We start from the raw sequence: 13,561 nt of genomic DNA on the forward strand, positions 1-13,561 counted from the left end.
GTTAAATGTATCCAGACAACAACAAAAATTCTGCTGTTGTAACCCCAATAAATTGGTAAAATTTACTTACAGAGAACATTTATTTCTGCAGAAAGTAATGAAATACTTACAGTTTGTCATTACCCTCTGCTTGGCTGGCACTATTATTTTGATTAGAGAAACTCTTCACACAAAGGCCAAAGGTCAAACCCAGCATGCCTACATGTTGCTTTTCAAATAGCTATCCCAGCTCCTTGAGAAACTATAGCCTATGCTAACATGCTCCAGAAACATCACTTGCTTCCTGTAACTAAACCCAATGAGTGTAAAATGGAGGTGGCCTCAGAGGACATGCCAGTCAGTCAAGCCCCAGCCTGTATACAGAAGTCAAGTCCTAGGCTCCTCATCCGAGCCTCCCTCAGTGTTAAGTGGGGTATTTTTTTTTTTAATTTTATTTATTTATTCATCAGAGACATAGAAAGAGAGGCAGAGACATAGGCAGAGGAAGAAGCCTGCCTATGTCCAGGGGAGCCTCAGTCCCAGGACCTGAGGATCATGACCTGTGCCAAAGGCAGATGTTCAACCAGAGCCACTGAGGTACCCCCATTAAGTGGGGTATTAAGAAGATTTGGCATACACAGAAAAAAATCACCAAATCATCCTGTTGGGGCAAATATATCTTATGCTATGATTCACACATGACTAAATGCCCAAAAATGGATTACTTTTGTCCACTGAACCAAATGGAAGATTCATTTGTTTTTGTTACTGTTATTTTATTTTGTTTGTTTTCTTTTTATTGGTAAAGTGGTTGGACTGGGTGACCCCTGAGGTCGGTCCTGTACATTTGGCAAGTTCAGGAATCACACCAGAATTTGTTATTGCTGTATTGTTCTGTAGGCCCTGTCTTCCTAGGGAAAGCATACCATTTAAGTTCATAACTTTACTGTGTGCTTCAGAACCTGTGAAGAGGTCAGAGGAAGAGAAATCTAAAAGAGCAGGAGTAGCCAGATGAGAATTTGGGGAGTGGCAGTAAAATGGGTTGTGAAGTTGCTTTCCTGCAGAGTGCCTGTAAAGCATGTGGAAATGTTTTGTGTGTGAAGAGAGCTCAGCCTTGCAGGGAACAGTGGAATGATCCGAGCAGGAAGACAGCAGCTTTCACCTCAGTGCTGTCTCCCTACCTCCCTCCATGCCTTTCTTCCTTCTTTTTAGCTACCAGTCTTCTACCTTTACCCCACCCCACCTCCCTGTGCTAAACCCACCACAATTTCCTGTCCCATTACAGCAAAGTGGGTTGAAGCCCTAAAAAAAGAAAGAAGGAAAAGGAAAAAGGAAGTCTGTGGGAGGTAGTCAATCTCGGCGGTTATGAGCCCAGACTCTGTGCTCCTGTCTCCACCACTGACAAGCTGTGTGAATGCAAGCTTTCTTGCAAAATGTAGACAAGGATAGTGTCCACTTCCAACAGCTGTTGTGAGAATCAAATGTGCATGTAATCAACATAGCTTAATGACCGACTCACAGTTAATACTAAAAAATGTTAAATATTATTATAATTAGGTACTACTACCAACAGAAGGTAGAACAAAAATTCGAAATCAGAAACTTACAGTAGATGCCCAATTATCTTAAAGGATGAGATAAGTAATCTAAAAACAAAACCAAAACAGACAAAGACTAATAATGAACAAAACAAAGTTGTCTCTCTCTTCTCCCTTCCTCCTCCTTCTCCTTCTCCTTCTTCTTCTCTTTCCCTTTCTGCACCACTGCGCCCCCCACCCCCAACCTTTCTTTGTACCAGACGTTGACCTAAGCCCTGCAGAAACAGTAGTGAGCAGAAGCAGCCATAATCCCTTTCCTCATGGAGCTTACATCCAGTGGGAGAGGCAGTAAAGTCACACAATGAATATACACCCACGCAAAGAAGTGTCACCAGGAAGGACTATGGAGTATGACCCATCACAGGAGGCCTGACCTAGACAAGAAGGGGCCTGTGCACGGAGCTCTGAAACGTGAGAATTAGCTGGGGAAAGGCACGTGGGAAGAAAGAGAAGAGCAGAAGAAATGACTTACTCGAAGATCTGAGAGTGGACAGTATGGCTAGAGTCCCAGAGACAGAGGGGAACAAGGTATGAGCAAGGATCTGGTCAGAGAAGCCAATGGTCAAATCTGAGAATCAAGAAGATTCTTCTGGCTGCAGAATGGAGAATGATTTGGAGGATATGATAGTAGGGCAGGTGATTTGTATAAGTTATCTCTAATATCCCCTTCCTTCCTTTCTAACAGGTAGACAGATGTCTTTTTAACTCCTGCTTTAGAGAATTTCTGCAGCACAGAAAAGCAGAAAATGTTAGAAACTCCTCCACACTTTAAAGCGTTATATTCAAAGGCAAATAAATCTAGGTCACTCCAAGACAGAGGAGAGAAGGGAAGATTTTGAAGGCAAAGAGAAAGAGGAAGAGATGTACATCTACTCCTTGGCACTTCCTGGGGAGCAGCAGAGCCTCAGAAGGGTATCTGGGAGGGACCGACAAAGGCTGGAACAGCCTCTGGGAAGACATGTGCCACTGGAGGCAATGTGTAGGCTGGAGTAACTGAGATCTCAAAGGCGACAGGCTGGGTCTGGGCTTGATGACTGCAGTGTTTCCCTGATGACTTGGCCTGTGACCTGGGGCACTGTGAATCTATCTCAGTGGGCAGAGGTGGGTTGCTGGAGTTCAAGCTTAGGTTGATTTAAAGAATATAAAGAATGTTACATTGGGACGCCTGGGTGGCTTGGCAGTTGGGTGTCTCCCTTCCATCTAGGGCGTGATCCTGGAGTCCTGGGATTGAGTCCCACATTGGGCTCCCTGCACGGAACGGGCTTCTCCCTCTGCCTATGTTTGTTTCTGCCTCTCTCTGTGTGTGTCTTTCATGAATAAATAAATATAATCTTTTAAAAAATTGTGTCATGTTCTTGCATGACAACTGCACTTGCTAATTCATAGCCCTCAAAATTAATGAAGGAGACCATTGCAGTAGTAGTAGTAGTAGCAGAGACAGGGGTGGTGGTAGAGACGTGGTTTGGAAAAATGGACAAATGAGATATTATGATATGAAATGGACAGGACTTAGTGATGTTCTGGATATGGAAGAGAGGACAAAGCAGGGTTCAGGTTATCCTGAGATTTTGCATTTGTATAACTGAATAAATGGTGCCACCATTTATGGAGATAGGGAAACTTGACAAAGACCAATTTAGTAACAAGGGTCATAAATTTGGCTTTAACGTGTTGAATTTGAGGTGTCTCTGAAATACAGGAGTAGAGATGTCAGGAAAGCAGTTGAACAAATGGGTCTTTACTGCAGAGGACAGATATAAATGCATGAGTCGTCTGTCTATTGCAGTAATTATACACCATGGTTGTGGATTAAGAGGTTGTCTAAGGAAATAACATAGAGGAGCAAAGAAAGTGGCTTAGGATTAAGTTTTCCTTAAGGGATCCTGACATTAAAGGGGCAGCCAAGGAAGTAGGAAGGAAACCAGGAGAGTGCTTCCACAGCAGAACTCAGCAGAAAGGGACCATGTAATTACAGATTAATAATTAGTATTAATAATATCAGATAATATTAATAGCCTGTATCATTAACAGACTTTATTTTTAAATTTTTTAAAGATTTACTTATTTATTTGAGAGAGAGAGAGAGAGAGAGCAGGGAGAGGGAAAATCCCAGGCAGACTCCTCACTGAGCTTGGAGCCCCACACAAGGCTTGATCCCAGGACCCCAAGATCATGACCTGAGTCAAAATCAAGAGTCAAGTGCTTAACCAACTGAGCCACCAGGTGCCCCTTTAACAGACTTTTTAAATCTTTAATACATTTAAAAGTACTTTTAGAATTCTCTCCCTCTCCCACCACAAACAATAACAAAAACAGTAATAAGTAAAAACAATTTTTAAAAATTCTCTCCTCCCAAAAGTGAAGCAGTAGAATGATTGGCTGCAGGGAGCAAAATGTTTTTGTTTATTTAGTGCATGAGACTAGGAAGAAAGGTAACAGTGCTTCTTTGGCAAATTCAATTCAGTATTTATTTCTTTGGCTCCTACTTACACACCAGCCACTGTTGATGTTGGAGGCAACAAATTCAGTGTTTATGGAGATAACCTGTGAAATCAAGCCACCTCACAGAGAGGGGTGCCAGGAAGTAGATACCTCAGCTTTAAGAAAAGATAATTATTGTGAGAGGAAGGGATATATTTTTTTTCAGATGCTTCAGAACCTCAGAGTTCTTTTTTTTTTAAAGATTTTATTTATTTATTCATTCATGAGAGACACAGAAAGAGAGGCAGAGACATAGGCAGAGTGAGAAGCAGGCTCCCTGCAGGGAGCCTGATGTGGGGCTCAATCCAGGACCCCAAGATCACAACCTGAGCTGAAGGCAGATGCTCAACCACTGAGACACACAGGTGCGCTAGAACTTCACAGTTCTGGTATCTGAGGCCCTAGCAAGCCAAACTGTTCCAACCTCAGAAGTCAGTTCAAGCCTAGTTAAAGAAAAAAAGCAGGTAATGATTCTCATCACAGTGAGCCCAGTCCTGCTATAAATGCTTTGCTATTCTGTGCTTCATTCACTGGGCTTGAAGAAACAAATTTTTCAACAGGCACTTAGAAAGATTAAACATATCATTTATAATGTAAGCAAATGCCATTCAATCCATTCGAGTTCACTCTTGTCAAAAAAGAGGGATGAAACAATTATCCAGATAATTCAACTCTTGAAGAGGACACTTGAGATCTGTGTTGATGCAGCTCAAATTCATGGAGGTACAGTTCTTCACCCCTACCCCTAATAGTTCCACTATGTCTGGTCTAGAAAGGCAAAAGCACCATTTTCCTGACTTTCAAATGATATCTCTAAAAACTGCATAATTTTGGCAAAAGCTGTATTTCATTTTCATGAAATATCACAGTGTAAACCATGAGTCTGATAAATAAAGGATTCCATTCCTATTTTCTATAAGGTTTTCTCTTCTATTCGGCCTAGTTTTGTGAATATTTTATGCAAGTAAAGACTGGCTATCTAAACTGCCAATCACATGAGCTTTGTATTTCTTCAACCAACTCTGGACCAACAGATTGAATAAATTTGAAATATCTCCAATAGGAAACAGGTAAGAAGTAATCTACATAATCCATTGATAAAATAGATCTATTTTGATGATTAGAATCCATATATACAACAAAGATAAGGAAGAAATATTAACGCATTAAATGATCAGAAGATCAGACATTTTGATTTCCATAGCAAAGGACCTAGATGCGATGATACCAAAGTATCATCAGGATCTTGGTGTCTGTGGACCATTCTCAAATGCAATCAACCAAAATAACCCTGGATTAGTTGCTTATTTTGGTTTGGAGGAAGGAATAATATAATATGGGCCTGATAAAATCCTGTTTTATCAGAAAGCAAGGAATCATTTATCAAAGACTAATGGTGTCTTACAAAAAGAAGCCAACTTCAAAGTGCTCTCACTGCCTGAGAATGTTCACCTCGAATAACCAAGACTAATACCATCCCGGCAAATGTGGCAGATTTTAAAGAAAAATAAAGTTCTGTATGCATCTAGAAAAATGGAGTAATGACACAAGGAATTGAAAATTAGATTATTCATCTTTTTGAGAATAACACTTTTTCCTGAAGAAAATGGAATAATGTCTTTAAGATATTCAAGGAAAGAAAATCTGAATAACGAATTTAAGATAGTCAAGGAAAGAAAATGTGAATGAAGGATTTTATATACAGCAAAACTGACAATCAGGTATATAAGGCATGTACCATTATCAGTATACAATACACAATACCCAATACAATTTTTGGGGAATACCATTCCCTGAGCCCTTCTTAAAGAATCTACTGAAGAATGAGTTTCATACAACCAAAATAAACAGAGAGACATGAACATAAAGGTGGGTGGTGAACATCAAAAATTAGTGGAATCCAGAATGAAGGGGAGAGTGTAACATGTAGGAGCTCTATGCGCTGTCAGTGTAATTACGCAAAAATGAAAATGGGGAGATAGGAGAGAGATCGTATAAAAAATTAACTCTTTTCAAGTGACTGGCAACTAAATAGTTTTGTTTACCTTAACTTGGTAGAAAGGATCAAAAGTAAGCTTAGACAGATTTTTAAAGGAGCTATTGTTTACCGCTTCTCGATCAAGAGCATCCTGGAAATCTTTAAGTCGTCTTTCCTCATACTGTTTTTCTCGGAAAATTCTGTTTTGCCACAAAACTTCCTTTTCATGCCGAACATGCATGAGCTGCACAGAGATCCTGCGCTCCTGCTGGGACTGCCGCATCAGCCGATTAATCAGCTGCTCCTCCCGATACGCCTCCTGAAAACACCATTGGAGGAGCCAATTATTTGTCAAGGCCATGTCCAAATTTCCCATTGGGTTAAGAAGTTGATGCATAAATAATGTGCACAAGGCAAAGTATTCCTTGGTGTCAGCTTCTGTCATTTGATTTAAATTTGAACGTGGTAAAAATCTAGTTATAAAAATAAAGATTTCCAACAAAGGCTGTACCATTTTGGTATCTGGAAGCATTATATTTCGCAAGTCACGATTACTTTAAATGAATTGTTACTTTGTTTAAAATCCAATAAAAAATCAATTAGGTGACTGTTTCCAAGGTTTTATAAACAAAGGATGGGATTCTCAATTTAAGAGCATGTTTTCAGAAATTCGAAATTCCAGCAATAAATATTGGTTGTAAAAACAAATGCAGACGTCAGCTGAAGATGGCAGGTCTGCTAGTTGTCAGTGAAGATATTTCACTACCTATATGAGGACAAGCTACATTCTGATGGAATGGGAAGGCTGGAAGAGAGTCTGAGGGGACATGGTCTATGGCTTGTCTCAGAAAATCTGACTGGTTGTAATCTGAAAGAGAAACTAGATGCATTTTCCTGACTCTCTTGTTTATTTTAATAGAATAGAAGGGCAATCAGTACATGAGCAGTGGTAAAAAGCATTAAATTGGGAATGAGAAGCCATTGCAGCTCCAGTTGTACCATTAATTGGCTTGTGTGGCTTCGGACAAGTAACTTGGACTTCAGGGCCTACTTCTTGACAGGTGAAATGAGGGGGTTAGATGGAAAATGATCTCCAAAGCCCCTTCAAGCTCTTATTCTGTCTAAACAGAGACATCATGTGGAAGGAGGAGGTAATTAAAGTTCTCAAGGGGGAAGATGTAAAAAAAATGCTTAAATATTGGAGTTGTCCATTTAACACTCAACAATCAAATTGTTTAGGAAGAAAATCTAGCATCATTAATGACATTTTTTCAAATGATCTCTGCCATGATGAGATTATGGGAGAAATACTGTATATATTTTCAGAATCTGGATACAAATGATAATAATGCTCTGTGGTAAATTCCAAAACTTGAACCTAAGAATTATATAAGAACACACACTGAATAAAACTTCGACTGAAAATAAATATGAATTTTTTGTTAGTAACATATATAAGATAAAAAAAAAAACCATGAACAACTTTGAAACATGTCTAATCTAATAATAAAATTCTGGAAACTTTCATTTTAATAATTTGTTTCCTTTTGAGATCCAGTAATCCTTTTAATTCTGAGGCAGAATTAAAAATACCCACAAATCCTTCAGTTTTCTTCGTCCACATACTTGCAATGGTATCCTGCAGTTATTCTTATCAAAAAGTAAAATCTATTTCTCCATTCCCTAAATATGGGATATCCAGTAACCATTTGACTTGAATTGACCAATGTAACATTATCAAAACAAACTAAAACAACTAAAAAACCCATACACGTATGGGATCTGATTTTCTTAATTCTCTTGTGAGTCTACCCCACCACTGCCACCACAATTTCTGGTCTGCTAGAAATTTCCCCATCTCAGGTGATGACCCTATAAAGCTATGGCTCTGACCTAAAACATTAGTGCTGTCTGAAATTCATTCCTCTCTTATTATTCCTAATATCCAGTTCTTGAAGAAGTAGTCTATTTTACCTCATATGCATGCTTTTAAATCACTCTCTACTCCATTCTATACCTATTGACATTGCCCCTACCTTGAACAATATCAGCCCCTCCTCTACCATGCCTTCCCCCAAGCTTCTCCAAAACCCATCCAAAAAAGCTCAACGTGATCTTTCTAACCCGAAATCTCATCATTCTATTCATGTAATCACATTTTTTTACAAATCACTAAGCAAGATAACAACTTGAGCATAGATTTCTGACTCGCTCTTCACAAGCTCAACTAAAACAGTATACAAACCTCAGGGAAAACTGCTACAACATGGAAACTAGAGAAGATATTTAGAGGCATTTTTGGTAGATGCAGTACAAATGGAGCCAAAATAAAAGCATCCAGGGCTGACATCAGATTAATGTCATGCTCTCAAAAAGCGGCAGGCACTTGAGAGAAGCACAAGAAATCCTAGCCCTGACATTTTCTCTTTGGAAGAGAGAAGGATGGATAGGTAGCAAGCCATGTTGCATGTAGGAATTTCACAGTCCACCACTGTGACACAGGGGCATTTGTGTCAGCTGTGCAGGGAGGGTGGGGACCCTACACTTAATAAAAAGGAGACAGTGGGAGTGGAGGTCCCTTGATGCATACCCCAGGCTGGCTGGAGGAATAGCAGCTTTCCCAAACACTGAAAAGAAACAGTTCCTTTGATGGAAATATCCAGAGCAATAACACACTTTAATGTCCTTTTACTTACTGGATCCCTGAACAAATCTCTGGTGAGAGACTTGAAAAACCAATGCTAATAGCATCCTGGTACAAAGTGAAGAAAGTCAGAAAGAATTCAGTCACCCCATTTCCAGGTAATTATCAGGTCTAGATTATAAGCAAAACAATAGAAAGAAAAAAACCTAGAAGACAATACACAAGTGTTTTGTAACACAAATAGAAGTGTGTTCAAAATTCCATTGCTAGTTAATGAAACTTGAAATAGGTAGTTATTTTACAATCTACTTTTTTCATCTAATGTCTATAACCTGTATTTCTTCTAATTAAAAGATAGACTATGAATTAAAAGTAAGGATACATGGCTGAATAAAGATATACACAAATCTAAAGTAAGAAATAACTTTTTAGTACAAAAAATGAGTTTTTTTGAGTTTTTCTCTAAGAAAGGAGTGAATCCATTGATAAATAGTTTTGCTTCTTCATACTTATGTGAAGCCAGTCTTTCGTATTTTAGACATGCAAATTTGTCCTATTTACATTCACATCTCATATCACCTTCCTCCCCAAGACTGTTCCTCTGCAGCATCTTCCATATTCACAGTAAATGCCACTTCCATCCACCTAGCTGCCTAAGGGTGACATCTGGCCCCTCATTTCACTTTTCCACTGCCCCATATCTAATGAACCATTAATTCCTATTGGTTTTACTACTGAACTGGCTCCTAAAGCTACTTCTCTCCATTCCCATTGTCACACTACCCTAAATTTAAACTGGCATAATTTCTCACCTGAATTATAGCAATAGCTGCAACTTGTTTTGCCTTCCTGTCACCTATTCTCACAACTAAAGCCAGAATGATCTTTCTAAAGTAAAGTCTGAACTTATCACTCTTGTTCCCCTTTGCACTCAGGATAAAAGCTCCAATTTCCCGCTATATTGCTGGCAAGATTCATTATGATTTGGCCCCAGATGACTTTAGTTCACTCTGAGTGCTGAGTCTTTCGATATGATATTCTCTTTGGAAACACACTTTACTTTTCACCATTCCAGCCTCTGCTGGAAACTAACCCCCACTCAGACCCCACCAAAACTACCCCTGTCTAGAATTAGCTGAGTTCTAGTGCTTCCTAATATTTCTATTTATTATCCTCCAGAAACTATCTTTGGACTAAGTGAGGGCTGGATTTCCCTCTCAAGTGCTATCTGTCCCTCCCATCATCTTCACTGCTCCTTCACACTCTACCCTAGTTTTTTATTTAGAGATCCTTCCCAAACTGCAGTTTCTATGAGAAGATGTTTCTCAATATTCTTGTTCCCTATGGTCTACAACAGTACCCAGAGCACAGAAGAGGCTCCATGAATATGTGTTCAATATAAGAGTTGATCAGTGATTGTCAAACTATAGCTACATCAAATTACCTAGAGGACCTGTTAACACAGATGACTGGGCCCCACCCCAGAGCTGTGATTTGAATTTGATTCAGTAGGTTTGAGGTGAGCTCCAATTATTTACATGACTGAAAATTTCCAGATGATTCTGATGCTGCTGATCCAGGAATCACACTTTGAGAACCACTAGAGTAAACCAATTAACAAACTGAGAGGACTAACAATTTCTCCATATTGTTTTTATTTAAAGAAAAGTCCCTTTGGGATGCCTGGGTGGCTCAGTGGTTGAGCATCTGCCTTTGGCTTACGTCATGATCCTGGGGTCCTGGGATCGAGTCCTGCATCAGGCTCTTCACAGGGAGCTTGCTTCCCCTCTGCCTGTGTCTCTGTCTCTCTCTCTGCATCTCTCATGAATAATAAAATCTTTTAAAAAAAAAAGCTCCCTTTGTGATCATCTCAATAGATGCAGAAAAAGCACCTGAAAAAAATTCAGTATCCTTGCATGATCAAAACTCTCAACAAATTAGGTGGAGAAAGAATGTAACCCAATATAATAAAAGCCATATATGATAAGCCCACAGTTGACATCATAATCAATGGTACAACTTGTCAGCATTCCTTTAAGATCTGGAATAAGACAAAGATGGTCATTCTCACCATTTCTTTTCAACATAGTACTGGAAGTCTTTGCCAGACCATTAACAAGGAAAAGAATAAAGGGCATCCAAATCAGAAAGGAAGAAGTAAAATTGTCTCTGCATATGGTAAGATTTTATATACATGGTTGTACAGTCAATTGATCTTCAACAAGAGTGCTAAGGCTACATAATGGGGAAAGGACAGTGGTCCTGGAAAAATTGGCCTCTTCAACAAGTGGTGCCGGAAAAATTGGATGTCCACATGCAGAAGAATGAAAATGTATCCTTATCTCACATTGTATTCAAAAATCAACTCAAAATAGATTAAAGACTTACACATAAGGCCTAAAACTATAAAACTAGTAATAGAAAGTACAGAGGGGAAAAAAAGTTTCTTAATGTTAATCTAGACAATGATTTTTTTTCTTTTTAAAAAATGACTCCAAAAGTACAGGCAACAAAAGCAAACATACACAATTTAAAATTAACTAAAAAGCTTTTATACAATAAAGGAAACCATCAACAGAGTGAAGAGGCAACCTACAGAATGAGAGAAAATATTTGCAAATGTACTTTTGGTTAATATCCAAAATATATAAGGAACTCAACTTCATAGCAAAAATCTAATAATCAAATTTAAAAATAGGCAAAGGACTTGAATAGACATTTCTCAAAAGAAGGCAAACAAATGGCCAATAGGAATATGAAAAGGTACTCATTGTCACTAATCACCAGGGAAATGCAAGTAGAAACCATAATAAGATATCACTTCACATCTATTAAAATATTTATCACAAAAAAAATATTTATCACATTAAAAAAAATACAAGAAATATTTTTTTTTAATTTTTTTTAATTTATGATAGTCACAGAGAGAGAGAGAGAGGCAGAGACACAGGCAGAGGGAGAAGCAGGCTCCATGCACCGGGAGCCCGACGTGGGATTCGATCCCGGGTCTCCAGGATCGCGCCCTGGGCCAAAGGCAGGCGCCAAACCGCTGTGCCACCCAGGGATCCCAAAATACAAGAAATAACAAGTGCTGGCAAGGATGTGGAGAAAATGAAACCCTTGAAAACTGTTGCTGGACATGGAAACTTCCATGGGTCCAGCCTCTATGTAAAACAATATGGTGGTTCCTCAAAAAACCATGAGTAGAACTACCATATGACTCAGCAGTTTTACTTCTGGGTATATATCCAAAGGAAATTAAATCAGTATCTCAAAGAGATGTCTGCATCTCCATGTTCAGTGCAGCATTATTCACAATATGGAAAAAACTAAGTGTCCCTTGATTGATAAATGGATAAAGAATGTGTAGAATATACACACAATGGCATATTAGCCTTAAAAAAGAAATTCTGCTACTTGTGACAACACAGATGAACCTGGATGACACTATGCTAAGTGAAGTAAGTCAGATGTAGAAAGATAAATTTTGTGTAATCCCACTTATATATCAATCTAAAAGAGTTGAACTTATAAAACTAGGTCTTAAGTGTTCTCACCAAACATACAAAAAATTAACTATGTGAGGTGATAGATGTGTCAATTAGTTCCAGTGTGGCAGTCATTTCACAATGTATACACATATCAAAACATCACATCGTTCACATTAAGCATATACAATTTTTGTCAATTATACCTCAAAAGAACTGGGAAAAGTTTCCTCTTACCTTCAAAAGTAACAATAGATACACATGATTGACGTGGATTTTAGGTTTCTCCCAGGATTTTTTTTTTATCATGGGAAAATATACATGACATAAAATTTACCATCTCAACCATTTTAAGGGTATCATTCAGTGGTATTAAGTGCATTCACAATGTAGTATAAGCATCATCAGATTTTAGATTCTTTAGTAAATGTTTTATGTAGATTTTTTTCCTGACTCTATCTGCTGTGATGATGTGTTGACAGTTGATTCAGGTAACAGATAATAAAGAAGATACATATATGTATCTTTAGTATAAAAGACTAAATTTTGCAAATTTTCCAGTACTATTATTCAATCAATATCTAAATATTTTACCTCTTGTGCTTCATGGGCTATTAACTGGTCCATTAATAGTCTCCGCCGTCTTTTCTCCCTTTGCTCTCGTGCAAAAGCATCTTCTTCAAGGCGCTTTTGGATTTTTTTAATGTAGTCATCATCCGAATAAGTGTTTAACAAATCAGTAGTTGTCTGGCCTGCTGTATCTAAAGAAGTCTTGGAGGCTCTAAGGACAATAGTTTTTACTTAGATTTAAAAAAAAAACAATGCAATGACATGCCACTACTTGTGACTATGGAGGAAGACCTCAGGAAAAGGCTCCTTTTAATGCTCTGTTAATTTATTAATACAAGCATTAAAGCAAATATTAGAACTTCATTGTGACATCCATAGCTTATCATTAGATTCCATTTGCTGCATTTTGGGACTCTACATGGGAGGTCATTAGCAGAGCCTTCTTTCTAAGTCTATTGCCTACTTGTTCTTTCACTTCTCGTGATCTTCACTGTGCCCAGAGATCTGGGTTTCTCTCTCTCTCTCTTTTGCCAGCTGGCTCTAGGCCTCTTGCCTCCCCTGTTTTGAGTCAAGAGTAGGCACATGATTAATAACCAAAGTGCCAGGGAAGGCATACCTCTAGTCCTAATGTCAGGACACCGAGTACTTCCATGGATGGTTCCTCCAGTACAACCCACCACTCCCTTATGCAAATGCAAGTTGCTGTATCAACTCCCAATAACCTCCAGAATGCTTAAAGCAGTGGCCCAGTTCTTACTGGAAGCTTGGCAGCTAAAAATGACTTGCTCATCATGCCACACTGGCAAGTATAAAACTGACCTAG

The 13,561-nt window shown here is 38.6% G+C and overlaps 1 protein-coding gene across 6 annotated transcripts in view; it reads right to left on the minus strand.

Moving 5' to 3' along the window:
- The window catches only part of SPEF2 (sperm flagellar 2), a 164,484-nt gene that overhangs the window by 121,727 nt on the left and 29,196 nt on the right, over nt 1-13,561 (minus strand). For 4 of the 6 annotated variants that reach the window (XM_072757106.1, XM_026016694.2, XM_026016692.2 and 1 more), the window contains 2 exons: nt 12,763-12,949; nt 6,167-6,355 (listed from right to left, as the gene is read on the minus strand). In XM_072757106.1, coding sequence (XP_072613207.1) covers nt 6,167-6,355; nt 12,763-12,949 — 376 coding nt within the window. The remainder of the gene's footprint in view (nt 1-6,166; nt 6,356-12,762; nt 12,950-13,561) is intronic. The other 2 variants (XM_072757103.1, XM_072757105.1) reach the window with 1 other exon arrangement.

The sequence above is a fragment of the Vulpes vulpes genome, chromosome 4 (genome assembly GCF_048418805.1).
Source record: "Vulpes vulpes isolate BD-2025 chromosome 4, VulVul3, whole genome shotgun sequence".
Classification (NCBI taxonomy): domain Eukaryota; kingdom Metazoa; phylum Chordata; class Mammalia; order Carnivora; family Canidae; genus Vulpes; species Vulpes vulpes.